This window comes from Anopheles bellator, chromosome 2, assembly GCF_943735745.2.
Source record: "Anopheles bellator chromosome 2, idAnoBellAS_SP24_06.2, whole genome shotgun sequence".
In the NCBI taxonomy this organism is placed as follows: Eukaryota; Metazoa; Arthropoda; class Insecta; order Diptera; family Culicidae; genus Anopheles; species Anopheles bellator.
The window spans coordinates 34,792,940-34,810,392 of record NC_071286.1 but is presented as its reverse complement, the minus strand read 5'-3'; the positions used below and the strand labels follow the sequence as shown (position 1 = coordinate 34,810,392).

At 51.9% G+C, this 17,453-nt stretch overlaps 1 protein-coding gene across 1 annotated transcript; it reads right to left on the bottom strand.

Moving 5' to 3' along the window:
- Positions 1-30: 30 nt before the first annotated feature.
- LOC131208732 (autophagy-related protein 2 homolog A) lies at positions 31-15,701 on the bottom strand. Its single transcript, XM_058201568.1, has 9 exons — positions 15,534-15,701; positions 8,558-8,921; positions 7,503-7,605; positions 4,884-7,427; positions 4,587-4,807; positions 1,098-4,526; positions 865-1,019; positions 646-792; positions 31-571 (listed from the first exon to the last, which is right to left on the bottom strand). Exons 1-9 carry the CDS (start codon positions 15,699-15,701, stop codon positions 341-343), a joined length of 7,362 nt encoding a protein of 2,453 aa, XP_058057551.1. The 3' UTR covers positions 31-340.
- Between the last annotated feature and the right edge of the window lie 1,752 nt (positions 15,702-17,453).

The following is a 17,453-nucleotide window of genomic DNA, read 5'->3' as shown; positions in this document are numbered from 1 at the left end:
TGTTTTTGTAATGTGTGTGTCTGTGTATTTTTTAACTTTCGTTTTATCACTTACATCAGTTAGTTTAAGTTTCGTTTCCATGGAGTACGAAAAGCCACAGAAGCATAGGAGTTACTAAATCAGAGCATTATGATCTGTGCAGCTGCCTCGGTACGCAAAAAGGAGGGAAGCTGGGACAGGGGACAGACTTATGTTAGATAAATGAATTAACGAATAAACATAAAAGACAAGTATCAATCGAGCCAGGTCGATTGATCAATCGCGTATTCACTCGGGCGGGTAAAACATGTAGCCTACACCTAATCACTCCATCAATGGTGACGGCATGGCTGGCGCAGAATCACTCGACATCATCCTTATACTTTTCTCGTGCCTCCGCCCGTGCATCGGGTACGAGCTGATTCTTCACGCCTCCGAGTACGTTGCTAGTGGCCTGTGTGGCTAGCACGATCGGTTGCACCACGATCGGCGGAATTTGGCGCATAACGGCCCCGACGGCACCGGTGTATCCCTTCTGGTCATGCTCCAGTGCCGTGATTTCCACCAGATTGTGAGCCGTTTCCGAAATTCCCTGCGATAGAGACAAATTAGGTGCGCACAACATTAGTATTGACCATTCGCGGGGTTCGCATGTTCTGCACTTACCTCGCGCACGATCTGTATGGCGTTGGACATTCCTTCGCGGATGTCATGCGGTGGGTGAAGACGCTTTCGTTTTCCTTTACGATTGCCGCGACCCCGACGGATCGATGGGCCAGGCGAAATCATATCGTACGCCGTTTCAGCGGTTATCTAAAAAAGAACCAAACAACTCCACCGTTTAGGCAACATCCATTGTGCATTGTCCGCAACAGGTCCACTCACCTGCAGCAAATGAATGATTCTCGTGGTGATTTCCAGCGCAGCCAAGGCCGTCCGGGCCGTGAAGCTCTGCGCGCCCCGCTGTAGTCCACGCACAATGCGGCCATCCTTCTGGTACTGCTCGATCGGCAACCAGAACAAATCCCACACACCCTGGACTGTAATGTGCCACAAGAGAGAGAGAAAATTTAGTTCGCACGACAGTAGTCGGCTCACAGTGGACGCTGGGTACTTACAAAGCTGCACCAACGAGTACATCGGCCCGAGGCCTCCGATGATTTTCGGCAACTGGTGTTTCTTAATGTCCTGCAGCCACTCCTGAAGCAGGAAATTCAGTAACCGGTCGACACCGAGCAGCCCGTGCCGGTAGGAGATCTTTTTCAGCCGTATCTCGGAGCACTGCAGCTGGCCGAGGCCCATCAACAGACCCGCCAACGAACCGTGCGAAAGCTCCATCCGCTTGCCGTGGTAATCGATTCGAATGGGCACATCCGGGCTGAAGATGACGTGCCGGAAGTAGATCGGTGCCGCATCACCCGCCTCGCTGCCGTACGCCGAACTATCTTGGGCCTCCTTGTGTTTTTCCTCTTCCTCGATCAGCAGCATCAGGTTCTCGGAGACCATCTTTTTCGCTTGCAGCTCCTGTACCGCTTCAGGCACCGGTTCGACCGTCATGACCGGTGGCTGGTGGGCAGGTGTAACGGTCTGCGATGATCGGCCTTTCGGGTACGGACCTGCTATCGAGCTCGAATCATTCAGATCACCGCCGCCTCCGAGTTGGTTGAAGAACGTGATCAAGAAAAGCAACGAGTCCTGGTCGATGTTGAGGCGGATCGGTAGTACCGAGACGCGCAAACAGCACTCCTGGGCCGGTAGCACCGGATTCGGGCGAACGTGCAGTGCTTTGATGACCACCATGTGGTGGTTTGAGCTTTGCTTGCTTTGCGGTCGACTCGGTAGCTTTGGGTGGTAGAGGAACTTTTTGATGCTGGAAACGGCCAACCCGTCGACGATCTCGAGCTCGTTGATCAACAGCACCTGGCGGGACGCTTCCTTTGTGTTGGATGGGTATGATTCGTGCGAAAACTGTACCTTGCTAATGTGGATTTCCATCGTAACATCGTGACGCCGTTCCTGGCCGCCCCGCGTCTTCCACGTCAACCGGGCGAGGGCCGCGTTCGTCGCACCGCCAAAGCTCACCGATGGCGATCCCTTCGAGTAGCTGACCCCCGATTTGTATGCCTCCGACATTGGCAAGGCGGGCGCAGTGAATGCGGCGGCTGTGGATTCCGCTTTCACGGCCGTTCCGACGGTGCCCGCCTGACTACCGGGCGCATGTTTGGCTCGACGGCGGCGATCTTCTTTCGTGAGAAAATCGTGCCCACCGTAGATGTGCCAGGTGACGGTCATCTCGCAGATTGTGTACCGTTCAACGGCGGACGGGAAACCATCCGGCGCCTTCAGCAGATCCGGTTTGCCCGACGGAACGCTGAAATGATTGTCCACGATCCGTATCGGATCGTCCGATACGGGCACCTCTTGATTTCGGTTCGCATCCTCGCCCGGATGCGGTCGCTCTTCGTCGGCGATGATGCAAAAGTCATCGTCCGTGTCCGAGCTAATTTTACGCTGCCCCGCAGTACCGACAGTCCCGGAGGGCGAGCCTTCCGCTCGTCGATTCAACTTGCTCACGTCGCCCAGATCCATCGTTACCTGGGGCAGTGCTTCGCAGGCACCCTCGTCGTCGTCATAGACGTCCCCTGACGGCCCATAGTGGACCGGTGGTTGCCCAAGAACTGAGGTTTCGAAGTTTAGTAACTCGCGCATATTCATGCTGCTACTATCATCGTCCGTTTGTGGCACCGACGAAGGGTTTGTGTCATGCTGGCGCAGGTAGTGGTCGTCGTCGTGGAAGGACGAAGGAACACTCGAAACATCGTCGATGCTGAGGGAATCGTCGTCAGAGCCAAAGCGGCGCTTACAGCTGTTGCTGTCGAGTAGCCGGGCTCTACCGAGCCGTCCTTTTTTGCTTTCATCGTCCCCCTTGAAGTGCACCCGGGTCTGGTCTTCGTCGGGAAAGAAAAACACTTCCACACCATCGCCGCCAGCACCGCCGCCGTGGAGTAGCGCATCGTCCACGGATTCGTCACCACTCGCCGTGCTTTCGATGTACAAACTTTCCTCCATCGCATCGGCCATCAGTGTGTTGACGCGTGCTTGTTGCTTCGGCGTCACGACTGGGGCATTCGTACTTGACGGTGGCCTAACCGGCAGCAAATCACCTTCGGTTTCACCTCCCATCGGAAGACCTCCTCTACTGCAATAGCCTTCCTGCGAATCCGGGCCACTACCGGGGGTTCCGGCCAATGACCGAGCCGCAGAGGGTGGCAGTTGATCGCTTCCTTCACCTGCGTCGACCAGCAATAGATCTCCTTCGGCGGCCAGATAGCCGATCAATTGAGCCAACGCTCGGGCCGAATCGGCACACGTGCGTACGTGCACATCGTTGATGGCCGTGCGGAGATCAAACTTCGGGAACTTGACCGTCACCCGCTCGTTGAGCATGAGCGAAATTTCAAACAGTCCCACCTCGACCACGCAAACGAGCTCCGCCGACGGGAGGACTGTGATTTTGCTGCTGCTGCTGGAGGTTGTCGATGAGCCCGACTGACCACTGGAAGACTGGCCACTGTCCTTGCCGGCGGAAACGGTTGGCTGCGGTGCCAAACTGAGCGTAACGTCCTCGGCGATAAAGTTCAGTGTAAGGCCACTGCTGGCCGTCGTAATGTTGCTGCTGATCATGAACGACCCGACGGTGATGATGGCACGATATGGGAAGTATAGTGGCCGATAGTCGATCGCACAGTCCCACAGGTGCAGATGCATCTCGGTGACAACGCCGAGCGGCGTGTAGCCAGGCACCGGATAGTCGACTACGTCCAGCATGTCGAGCAGCTGGGTCAACCAGGCGTGCTGCGGGAGGGTCGAGTGATGCCGGAGAGTGGTCAGCTGAATGCCAGCTGCCATCCGGATGCGCTTGATGGCCAGATCTGGTACGGTTTTTATTTGAATCGCCAACGACAGCATCTCGCGGTTCGCGCAGCCACGCTGTTCATGCAGCGTTAAGTTTTTCGGTGTCGGATACAGGGTACACTGCAGATACGGCGGCAGCACGCTGTTGATGAGCCGCAACGGCGGGTTGCTCGACGGGGTTGGTATCAAACCGCAGTGATAGAACTCGGCCGACTTTGCCTGAATGCACAGGTAGCCCAGGTTCGTGTTGCCACGGAAGCCGCTCACCGAGAAGATGTAACCGGAATTGAGGCGCACCACGGACTCACCCAACTGCCCGGGAATGACGTGCTTCTGTCCATCGCGAACCGGTGCAAACATGGTCACGATTCCCTGGCCAATGTTGATTTGAAAAGCGACCGTGTTGCTGCACCGTTCGGCATTCGAACCCGGCAAGCCGGCGGCTAGTTTAAAGCCACCATGCGACGATTTACGCTGCGAGTGCGAAGACCCTTTTCTTCCTGTGAAGCTTCCGGTGGCCCCTGCCGTGGATCCACTGCCCGATGCGTGCATCGTGCTTCGATCGTACACCGAGTAAAAAATGCCATCGGAATCGGATTCCGTTTCCGAGTTCGATGCGGACGAGCTGGAATCTGCAATGGAAATCCGTAATGGAAGAGATCTGCTTTCGTCTTCCCCCCGGGCACACTTACCAAGCTGAATTCCACTTTGGCACATTGTGTAGGGCATGTAGATCGAGTCCATCATGCCCATTCCGGCAAGGTTTATTTCCGGCTCGCAGAAGGACACTTTCGTTGCGCTGTGAGCATTCGGCTGCGCTTCGGGCGCGGAACTCGCCGACGGAGCGCTCGGTTCCCACAGCAACAGGTCCGTGCTGATGCGATTGTAAATTAGCTCGTACAGATGCTTCGACCTGGGTAAGAAATGATGCGTTTTAATGGGGAATTATTTCCAAACGATGCTTCATCGGCTCGGAAACGGGAACTTACTTCAGTTGCAAACTAACAACCGGGAGATCAATCCGTATCTGCAGCTTGGAGCGTTTCATGGCGCACGCACAGAACGTGTTCATTTCTTCCGTATCGCCGGGCAGTGTTAGCGTTTCCGGTGCCTCCGGCGCTCCCGTGGCCGCTTTCGAATGCGGCGTATCGCTTTCCCGGCACACACGCTTCGCACTGAACGGAGTGTCTTCCTTCGAACATCCCGTGGCCACACCGAAGCTTTCACCCGACGTTGGCTCACTGTCGCTTTCCTCGTAGTTACGCTGTCCGCCGGAACTTCGCTGCGTTGCTTTGGTTGGCGGCTCCGCCGTAGTGCCACCTTCCAGCAAGCTTTTCTGCAACGACTCCTCGCTCGGCATCTCAATCACTATGCGCGGGTACGTAACGGCGGGCACCTGTCCCGGGGAGGCATTTTCTTGCATCACAGTTTTACCAATATTCACCCCGGCTGCGTTGGCGCCGGGTTTCGAATCCGTTTCGTAGTACAAAAGTTTAATGGCGTTGGCCGAAATATCGTACAGTGGATGAGGATTCAGCGTGACCACTGTGCGCACCTGGTCAAGCTTCAGCAGGAGATAGTCCGGCCGAACGTTACGTCGCCACCACGGCACCCGCTGAGGATCGTGTATCGGCCGAAGGTCCGGAATGGGGAAGCGCAACCGAAAGTCCACCTCCAGCGATTCGAGCTGCAGCTCGGTTTTCGCTTCCATTTTCGATCGATTCGTCGACGGCGTCGATGGACTGTGGGGGGTCGAAACTGTTGGCGTGCGCACGGAGTGAGCGTGGTAGTAGGTCGCGAAAGGGGCCTGATAGAGGGCCGAACTCAGTCGATCGAGCAGGGTTATATCAAACTCGGTCAAAAACGGTGCCATCGTGACATGGATTTTGGTGCGTGGCGGTGAAAAACGCTTTCCACCGCTTGTGCCACCGCGCAAGGCGTTGCAGCTTTGCTCGAAATTGATGGCTATTTCGGGCCGCTTTGGGAGAGCACTGGATGCACTGGGCGTAGGGCGCTGTTCGCGGTGGAACTCCACCAGTGGCACCGACAGTTCCGGAAGCGCCTCACGGAAATCGGCTCGTGCGATCGCCACCGTGAAGCGTAACAGTGAACCGCACCGGTTTCGCTGTTCGTCGCCTTCAAGAATAATCGGTGCCAGAAGCAATCGCAGGTGACTGCTATCGCACCCACTGTCGAGGATGAGCCCGGCGTTAACCACGTCGTTCGCACTGAGCCCGAACCCGAGGCTGCCGATGGCACGGAAAAATCGATCAGCTTTCGTCTGCAGCTGCTGCACACTGGCTTCCGATAGTGGTGATCCCATTCGCTCCGTGGTCCGATCGCTGCCTTCCAGCAGCAGCAGATCGTCGTGCAGTAGAACGAGCGCGATGGCCGCCACTCGCACATTGAACTTTGAAATGTCGGCGTTCGCGTCCGGGTCGATCATGCGACGGCGGCTGGCGGCAGAAGTGGTACGAGAGACGGTGCTGGAGGAGGTAAACGAACTGGTCATCGAGCTGTTCGACGACATGATCGACTCCGAGCAGACACCTTCGTCACGGAACTCGCGCTCCAGGAATTCGGCCTGCTCTTGAATCATCGCCTGCATCGGATCGGCCAGTGACCAACCCTGGTTGATGCCGATACCGCCTCCCATGCGTGCCATGTTTTGCTGGAAATCCAAATCGGCCGCTTCTTGCTGTCTTCGGCGAGCGGCACCACTCATGTCTCCGCCGGTCCGTTTCACTTCGGGGGGCATCGGTTCTTCGGCGCCGCCCAGAAATCCATCGCATAGAAGCACCAGCGAATGCAGCTGCCTCGGTGTCATGAATAGCTGGATGGAGCCCACCGACAGTTCGAGTTCCACGTTTGGTCCAGGCAAATTGTCCGCCTGCTTCATCTTCAGCCGAATTTCCTGCTTCGAAGTGACCTTGCCGACAATAATCTCTCCGGACGGGTACATACGTACCCCGGATTCACCGTGGTCATCCCCTTCGTCCTCATCCTCCCCTTCGGTTTCGCGGTCCGTTCCACTGCTGTCGCTTCGCCGGTAAAATCTTCCATCCTCACCGAGCGCTGCCGTACTTTGCCCACCACTCCCGGGGCTGCTGCTGCTGCCAGTATCACAGGGGCTTGCGGTACTCCGTCCAAAGAACTCGGTTCCATCGTAGCTGGCGTTAGGCATAAATGAGCCGCCGGTAGCATCGGGAAGATTGGACACCGTGCTAAGAAATTGCTCGCTTGCAATCATACTTTCGCCTTTGCCACCAGCGTCGTGCGCCGTTGGACGTTGCCGCCGGCGCAACTTGGGACTATCTATCCGGAACTCTTCCGTGTAGAACGTGATGCCCTCGATCGTGATGTGATGCGTAGCGTGTGTCGCTATGAGGAACGATTTTTGTTGTTGCTGCTGCTGTTGGTAATGCTTGGTGCTGCCACCAACCGACGGGCCCGACACATCCGATGCAGCAGCAGACGATGGCCTCGGGCTGCGGTCCGGTGGATCGTTACCAGCTTCATTCTGGTAATCGATACTGCGAACGAAATGGTGTGATAGAAACGCATTAGAAGAGAGTCTGCTTTCTGTTAAATGATTGTTCGAAAATTACCTTTTGATTTTCACTATCACAGCGACACCACGGTCACCCTCCGGTGTCAGATACTCTATTCTAATTTCTGTGTCCAACAGCTTCGCCTTAATCCTATTCAAAACTGCAAGTATGAAGTGAAAAACAATCGTGGTATTAGCACAAAACCAATCAAATATGATCAACATGATTTACCCTGGACTATACGTACAACAACAACTGACTCAGATAAACTTAAACCAAAGTACACTACCAACTCGCAAGGGTATATCATGTATTTGTTTCCATCGCCATGTTGGAGACGAATCTTTAAACAATCATTCGTTTATCGGAACAAAATCAGACCTCGGAGAAGCAGTCCCACATGCTGCAACTTAGTCGCGATCGTGTTTGCGATAAAACTAAAAAAAACAACAACCCAACCGCGCATGATCCGCAACAAAGATGATCGTGCTTCATAATAACAGGGGCTTTGCCACGTGGCGTTGCATTATTGTGCCATTACCGAGATCAACCAACCAGCAGCAAGAGTACCGTACCGACCGACACTTGATGAACCGCTATGACACACGCGTGGTACAACGCGGCGGACATCGGACAAGGAAGTGATTGGTTGTGATATTCGCGTGCGTGTCCGCGCGTTCGCGTGTGTATGTGTTTTACGGTATATTCTAAAAGGTCGTATGATGACGCATACCAACGACTGCGAGACTGTGTCCCTAAGAACGTTCCACGCAGCGCGCAGCACAAATAGACCAAGCGCCATCCGTCCGTCCGTTAACTGACTTTGTCAACCCCCCCTACGGTTTTGGGAAGGTTCAGTTCCACTGCTGGCGTCGGCGTAAACACTTTCGAATCTAATCATTGCCGCTGCAGCGACTTTGACCGTTGTGTGCTGCGAAATTAGGTCAACGGGAGGGAACCGCTCGTCGACGCAGGGCCGCGCCGAGGTGCGAATGTGAATGTGAGGCGTAATGACACACACTGCGCAATAGTGTTGAGCTACTACAAAGGGTTAGGCTTATACGAAGGCTGGATTCATCAAGCCGAATTTTCCTAGCCTAATATAACCGTACCGTTGTCGATGATTTGTGCAAAGTTTTCTAGCCCTTCCATGGCACTCGACGGCAGTCCACTGCCACTGGGGGTGGTCCCGCTACCGCCATTGCTAGGATCCGGTGTCCCGACGGTGCTCTCCCGCTCTAGGTATTCCTGTGCCAGTTGCATCGAGCTAGACATCGACGACCACATCGATTCGAGCATCGAAGTGCCATCCGTGGGTCGGGGTTTTGGCCGCACGCTTATGGTGAGGTTGGACACCTCGATCGAGCTATCCTTTGCGAGCAGCGACTCGTACGGCACGTTCACTGTGACCGATCCGATGTGTCCACCGGTTACCTCGACACCCCATCCTTGACCTTCGCACAGTTCATTCAGGGCCTGAAAGAAGACAGAAAGGAAAAATGCTTTTAGCAAAATAGCTGCTATTGAGGAGTTTATAGCATGAAAGTACTCTTGAAGTTGATTGACAGATCGATACCGTTACAAGCTTGATATAGACATCATCAGAACGAGACGGACAGTTCTCGAAAAACAACGGCACCTCTCTAGTCTCTAGTGGGGCCATCCCGACACCGTGTCCAAAAGCATAACTCCGTAAGTGTACAAAAATTAGGCAAAGCTTATGCCGATTCCAACGCACCCATCATGTCCCCGTCCAAATGCCAACGGTCGATAAACGATGCGAAGGTCACTACGATAACCAAACCTCTTCCCAGCGTGGGTGGACTTCGAGTTTCGGGGGTCCACACACGCACAAATGAGAGCCAAAAATAAAAAGGAACCCCCACGCGGCGTTTCGTAGCATTTGGTGGCCAAAGAGCGCTGAGAGATCCGCGCGTCGCGTCCGTTCAGGGTCACCACCGCTGCCTGCCCAAACAGCTACAATGACAGGGACGCGGGGAAGTGCGGCAGAGAGACACATTGTTTGCCAGTGGGGGGACGGCGGCACAAAAAGCATAGTAAGGGGGTAAGTGCGATGGAATTGAATCACTTAACCAGCATTCCTGTACACTGCTCTTTCGGTTCAGATGAGGAATTATCACCATGCCGCGATCACGTGGAAAGATGCTCGGCATCCGCTCTGCGCGTTCAATAGGACAGCGTCGCCACGTGGCCGCTGTCTGGCGTCTGGTTCAGTGCCTCACTATCGATGAACCCGCTGCTGGGCGTGGACTTGAAACATCCATTACAATAAGTGAAACAGAACGATGAACATAAATTTCATTGAATTATGGTTCCAAATACTGATTCCATGACCAGTGCTTAGATCGAAGACCACAACCATTTCGCATCAGATCGTGGTCCACACTCTGGCATAGGGGGAAAATATTGATCGTTTTTCCATTAGAATACACGAAGGCCGCGGAAATAGAACGCGGAAGCGTGGTCATAGCCGGGGTTGCGGCTCAAAGTTCATCTGCCAGCAAATGCGGGAGCTCCGTGTAAGCTAACAACAGCAGAAAACACAAAAAAAAACTCGTATGAACTAAGCTAGAAGCAATCGGGGCGCGCTGGGGAAAGGGTCACACGAAAGCTGTGTCACAGGCTATGTGCTTCGGTAGTATACGTTTATTTACCGACGACGAGCCCGTTGTTGTCGAACAGATGACACACAACAATGAAGCACTCGTTGAATATTAATCAACAATTACACCGCGCGTTTGCATAATTTCAACGGGCGGTGGCGCGATGTGGATAAATTTGCCATCATCGTTTGGCACCCAGAGCCACTTCCTTTTCGGTGGTGCGAATTCGAAATCTGTCTTCGTTCTGTTCGTTGGACGGTTCGTCTTCTGCTGCTTAGTCGTTATAAAACTTGCAACTTTATTGAGGTATGCTGTCGAATACACGCGGCAGCAAAACTAGGCATTATTGGTGTTTCGGAAACACCAAAGCCATAAAAAAGTCGCGCGTTCCTGGACCGCAACAACGGATAATGGCCCTCTCACATGGAAGCGTGTCGCTGCTAACTGCGATCCAATTAGATTGCTGGCGGCCCAATTAATCGGGCATATAAAACCGGCTACTTCGCTTGCGAAAACACAATACCAACGATTATTATAGATGATTAGTTGATTATTTCCCGAATACATTGGACAGTTCAAATGTTGCACAATCAAAACGAAAGACGATATTTATTAGATGCTGTTTCAATATTCAACCAATATTGGTTATTATTTCGATACTCTTCTGAGCAATTCTTAATAGTTTAAGACTCCTTTTTAGCAGTAGTGTCTCAATCAAACACATTTCAACGATAACATTCTAAAAGGCTGTCCTGACTGACAGCAAATGAAAACATCCTCTCCGAGACACGAGATTCCCTTTGACAGTCACAGTTGCGGTGGGTGCTGGCACACATCCGTCTAGCCGATTTTGCGTCGTAAGCGGCGATGACGACGATGACAACGACTTGGTGCAAGGTTTAGGGTCCATTTTTGGGTCGTGCAAAGAACCGGACTCGATCTGTGATCCGATCGCTCGCCACTCGCAATCTCACCAGAAGACACACAAACACACATACCGATGGCGCAGACGGTGACGGCATTAAAGATAAACACACAACATCCACTTACTGCCACAGAGCGCGGTCATGAGGCAGGTTCAAGGAGCGCTTGATAGTCGCGACCAGCGCGACACGCCAAACACGTTTTCGAGCCGAACCCGACGAATCCGCGCACGGGGACAAACGAAACCCCCGCTCTCCACCGTCTCCCCTGGCAATCCATAGCAATCAGCTGTTAATGGAAGGCACGCGTGTGTTTCGTGGCGCCTACCGTGGGTTGTCCGGTTGTTGACTATGCTGTTTTTGTATGTGTTTCAGAGCGACATTGGGCCACATTCGGAAGGGGGACGCGCAGTCGCAAGGCGCTTCATGGTCGCGACTACTTCCATTCTTCGGACTTAGTTGAATCATTTGAATTTAGGTAACGGTCAAATGCACCGCGATGGAACCAGATGGTATGAAATCACTCAGCCCAGCCCTTTTGCTGCAAAGAAGAAAGTATGTTTACTCGGATCACTCGTGGCGCACAAGCGACAAGCGGTTCTAGTGCTGCGGTTTCTTTGCCATAGCAACCACGCCGGGGCAACTTGGTTAACAGGAAGTATCCTTGTCTGCAGTACACGCGCCAGGTGTACCGCGAGTAGGCCTCCCAGCAAATTGCGTTGCTAAGTAGCAATTTTCGATGACCTTTTGCTAAATGCTGCTGCCGCTAGTTGCAGCCGGCACTAGGGCTGGTGGTTTGGTGGTGATAGTTGCGGTGGCCTCCGGAAGCGATGCAATCGAACGGGATCAAGGAAGAGAAAACACATTCAGCAAAAGCACGATAATGGAAAGAAAACTGTACTCCACCGGACGGTGGGGAACTAGTGTCTTGTGGTTTATAATTAAGAACGTTTAGAGTTGTTTGCCCACCAGCGGCCAATCGGACCCTTGTGTTGAAGTGAATATTTTTAGTAACTATGCACCAAATCATATTACAGAGATTACCCTCAATCGCCAGTCGTATTCATCACCGGTCGAAACTTGCTGATGCACGGTACCCAAGATTCTTAGCCATTCTATTTTTGTGTTGAGATGAGATTAGTAGAGTAGAGTTTCCAGTAAAACAACAGTTTGTTAGCGGTTTGCTTGAGTTGCCAGTGGCTTAAGTGCGGTTGGTGGCGAGCGAAACGAGTTTGCCGGCTGGTAGGAAGAAGGCGTCTGGATACCAGCAAGGTTCATCGACTCCTGGTTAGGTGATGATCAACGTGCGGTGCAATGAAAATTTATGCATCCGTCCAAACTGCAGTTCTGCAATATGGTCAAATGCGCAGCGATTTTCTTTGTTCATCCCAACGGTGGCGACGGTGGCTACAACCAAGACATCCAAGTGGCTAAATTTTGCCTGTGCTTATGTGGTGGATGCGGATGATGGAGCACAACCGGGCTGTGCGATGTAGGAAGGCGATGGCAAAACAAAAAAGGACCACTTTGAAGTCGTCTGTTGTCTGGCGAAATTGTCCGTCAGACATAGACTACTCCTTCCGCTACTCCAACATTCAAGATACCACCGCTGTAAGTCATCAATCGTGGAGCACCTCTTTCAAAGAAACTGCTCGACTGTTATTATTATTATTTTTCGTTTTCACAGACCGATAGACGCTATACATCAAATAAACCAGACACTTGAACAAAGACAACCCTTCCACGTGGAGAATCCCGCCAGTAAATCCAGATGAATGTCACCAGACCAAACCATGGACAATAATTGCAAAACCTATATTCAGAAGTTCTGGTAAGGTTTAGCTACAAACAAAACACAGCAGAAACATAGGAACTATTACAAATGGTCACCTATACGCGAGAAACAAATCGATCGTCTGTCGCGAACTCACTGTAATACGGCCTTAACTCTGATCCCTGCGTAATTAATTTAAGACCAGGCATCAAGGTATAGAAAGCTGACTGCCACACGTAACCACGGAACGAAAAAAAGATCCTTCGTCGTTTTTGCTCTTGATGGCGGTTGGTGAACCGGTTTGCCACAGTCATCAAAGATCGCTTCGGATAAGTGATGGTGGTTCGTCAGCTTTCCTTTCGCAGGAACATGTCGGCTCCTGATGGAACGTGTGGAAGTGTGTTCTTGCGCTGATTTGCTCTCTCGGTGAATGATCGGTGACTCACTTTCCGTGCCCAGCTAGGAGGAGAGCAACTACATTTGCACCACGAGCTTCCTTCTAACAACTGGACCTCCACTTAACTGTCAGAGATTTAATGCTTTATATTACATCCTATATTGGATTTGACTGCTGGGAGCCAGTTCCTAGGTGTAGAGGAATGTCTTTGCACGAAGCAATAACAACATGCGTGATTCGCCGCTTGATCGAGTACATATCTTCCGGTAGTGAAGGATCATGGCAGCAAATAGTAAAGTTCCGTATGCCTTTGATCAATAAGAACGTGCAGAAGCACTCCGCTTAGACTAGGTTCAAAAATACATCTTAAATGGTATTGGTGTTGGGCAGAACAAGGCTGCCGATATCGGTTTTCCGGATGCCGAGAGTGGCAACACAAACACAAACACAAGCACCAGAGCTCAGCTGACCGAAAATAGCGTTTAGAAATAATAGATCCAGCCATACCGATCGCCATACACTCCACAAAAAACTACCCCCACATGAGGCGTGACGGGTTAAGTGTGTACGAATTAATGTGCGCTTGGAACGCACACCAGTCGTAACGAAGGTGCTGAACCAATAGAGGTATTTACTGATGCGTACCTCAGCGCTGTATGTGAGCTTAGCTACATATGCAAAAGTTGAAAAACAAACTAGAGAATTGCGTCAATTCCATCAATTTGGTTAGGCCATAGTTGCCCGTAGAAGGGTTTCAAGTTTGGCTACCCTCTGAAACGGTACTGCGCCCTAGCGCCACTTGGTCGCAGTCCAACTGTCTCCGTTATCATCTCTAGTATTTCGCGAACTCCAAGGGAAATGCAAACACGCGCTCTCATTACACTCCAACGATGTGTTTTGCTATTGGCAGCGGAATTCCTCGGCGCCATCGATCGCACCCGCTGGTGCAAGGAAGGGGGCCGGCCATACGTAATGCGCAATTCATTCTTGCTGCGAACCGGGATGCAGCATCATGTTGTTGGTAGCGCACGACGGTACCGCGAACGCCAAACAGCACCCCCAGCAAACGTGTGTACCGAGTAGCAGCCGAGCGGGTTTATAGTGGCAACAAAATCTGAGCTGTATCTTTAGCCCAAATCAAAACAAATCTGGCCGCACACTCAGCAGAAACCAGAAAGCAACACCTAGAGCGCGTGGTCCTAGTGCTGAGACATTCCGAAGGGCTCTGTGTATTGGTAACAAGCTGGCCGCCGATGGTTTGTTAACCTTTTTAACAACTCGAGAGCAGTGGCACCCGCGTTGAGAGAAGCTCTAGGCACTCGCAGTCAGCCAGGTAGAGATGTCATCTTAGGTAGTAAAAGTCATCATCCTGCTCTATTTATACTTCCGCGGTAGTTGTATTGAGCAACAGGAACACGGGCAGGCATATTTCAACCGAATCAATTAATGGATCTGTAGTTTTAGTTGCCATAACTAAAATAATTTGGAGTGATTAGCAGATAATGCTAAGGTCAACTACGATAATAAGTTCCTTATCAGCACGAATCAAGTTAACAACAAAGTTAGTTTGGGCAGGAAGTAAGCTAATGCAGGAAAAAGCGCAACAAATTATACTAAAAATCCATAAAACTATGATACACAATCAGCAGCGATAAATACACAAAGGTGGCGATGTCGCACCGGTAATAATTACAAGCAGGTGAATATAATTAGCGAACGAATTAAGACAAATGAAGTTCCTAACGTGCACCAATGGGGCACGCAATGGGCACGGCGATCATGATCGGCGTGCCTTACTTCATATTCACGGGCGATAAAATCAAGCCAAACGACAACGACTTCGGAATGACAACAGCGAACAGAGAATCAACAACGGGTCTACGAACGGAGAGTCCAGCAGCACACCAGCACATGTCGTCAATCGGTGGGTCTGCGTGTCACTTGTTTACGCAAATGGAACGAAAAGGCAGCGCGCAATTGCGAAATGGTCATCGGCGAAGTGCTTTGTTTTGAGAGACACAGGCGCGATTCCAGAATCGGTTCGAAGTTATCGTCATTTAAAGGACGCGTCGCATTAGTGGGAATGGATTTGCTCTGGGACAGAAGTGGCCAACGATAAAACGGGGTGCAGGGTGTCGATGCTTATCGCTTTGTTTTTGTGCCGAAGGTTAAGCCCAATGGCCGGTGACGAATCGACTGGTAAAGATAACGCGCCACACAACAGGTAACCCCGAATGGCCACGTTGTGTTCTCTGTGCTCTGCCGTTGAATTTTTAAATCGAATCGATGATGAATCGAACTCATCATCCATGAAACCAAGAGAAAGGCGCTGACATCATAGGAAGCGCACCGATCCTGACCCCTGCTTACCTGACAATAGAGTGTGACGTTGTGCACGGTGCCGGTGCCGTTGTAGAAGTCGACGTTCAGCTGATCGAGAGACAGCTTCTCCTCCAGAAACCGTCCCAGGTAGCGCTGGAGCAGAAACCGGCAGATCTTTTTCTTGATCACGTCGGACCACGGAGCATACCACGGCATGTTGCTGCTGGCTGCTGACGGCGTGTACCCGTCCCGGCCCAACAAAAGCTGGCGATGGCAGAGTGGTGGTAATGACGGACGACGGAGTGTCGCTTAGTGACTCCACGTTAGATTGTTGGCCACCAACAGGTTTTCTTGAACTCAAAATATCGCTAACCTAAGCACACGACACACGTTCCGACACGTCACTTTATCTCTATTCCGGCCGTTCACGTTTATCTACGCACTTAACGGTTGCTGAGCGGTTCCTAGGCTGCAATGTGTCGGTGCTGGCGGGGAACGGATTGTTTCGCCGATTCGCTTCTTGTCACTGATCAGATGGTGAGGGCGCTATAGAACTGATCCCGCGGGTAGTAAAATTCAGTGCACGAGTCCACGTTTGAAACTTTCTTGTAATAGGACTGCCGAGCTAACGCTTGATGCGGCTCGCACTCTAGGTCTGCAATCGGTAACGGCCAAAACACGCGGCGCTGTTGTAACCTTTGGACAAACGAGTGAACGATTTGCATTCGCACAATTGCCCCGTTCCGCACAACGAATGGCCGTTCTGTCGAGGCGAGCGGATGGCAACCAAGAAATACGGCAGCTAACTCGCCGTGTGATGCTCGCTGCCTACTCCGCTGATTGCTACCAACACACAGCCGACCGCCAATGGTGTGCGATTTCGTTAGCTACGCCGAGACGCCGTGTGCTGCTTCTCGCTTTGCCCTCCTTGCTGCGAGCAACCGTGCGCTTTCCCTTTCGAACGCACGCCACCGACCGATGGCGTATGTTTCTTTGTTCACGCCAAGCACAACCACGCGCACCGTTCTTCGCGGAACACACTTCCTTCGTCTGCTTCCTTCTTTATTAATGATGCTACGCTCTTTTCTCTTCCCACCCGTGCTGACAATCTGTCAAAACTCACCCACACAACTACCAGCTGCCAATCGCGACGCACACGCGATGTATGAAAACAAATCACATACACCGATGGAGGCACCAGCCGAATCAAAACAAACTGCGCTTGTCGAGCGCTGACCAACACATCTTCGCAGTTTCCTCACACTGCTGGCACGAAACACAACGCCATTCTTCGCCACACAACCACTCTCTTTTTCTGCCTTTCCTCGCGTTTGCACTGGCAGGCAATAAAAAAGAGAAGCCACTCCACATGAGGTGGGTGAAGCGAATGCAAAAATACTGGCAGCACCACCCCACAAAGTCCTTTTCGTTGGCTCACTCTGCTGCTCCAACTCCGGGAGTTGTTTTAAAAATACACCCAAAAAGTCCACTTCGCTGCAACGTCAGATTTTGCATGCGCACTTTCGGTTCCGTTTTCTGGTTTGGCGTATTTCGCGATACGTGTCTAGCACATATTGCAATTATTCCACCTTCGCTTGGTTTAATTGGCTTGCACAGACCGCACGCAGCGTGGCTGCTTTTTGGTTTTCATTTGAAAATACGGTTGCTTTTCTGCGAGAAACTTTTACATTTGCTGTCGTCTTCTAGTGCTATGCGATTGGGAAACTGTGGCTGTCGTGCTATTTGCGTTCTTTCTTCCTGCCGTGCCGTGTTTGATCGTTGCTCGCGATTGACTGAACGCGAATGCGCCACCGAAGGCAGGGTTCAAGCGGGGAATATTGTTGAGGCAGAAAAAAAACACATCCGAGAACTGTGCCCGTCAGAAAGAGGGGATGGTAGCAGATTGCAATTCTCTTTTACTCCGTATTGTGTTCCGTACTTCGGATTCGAAAGTATTCAACAAAACGG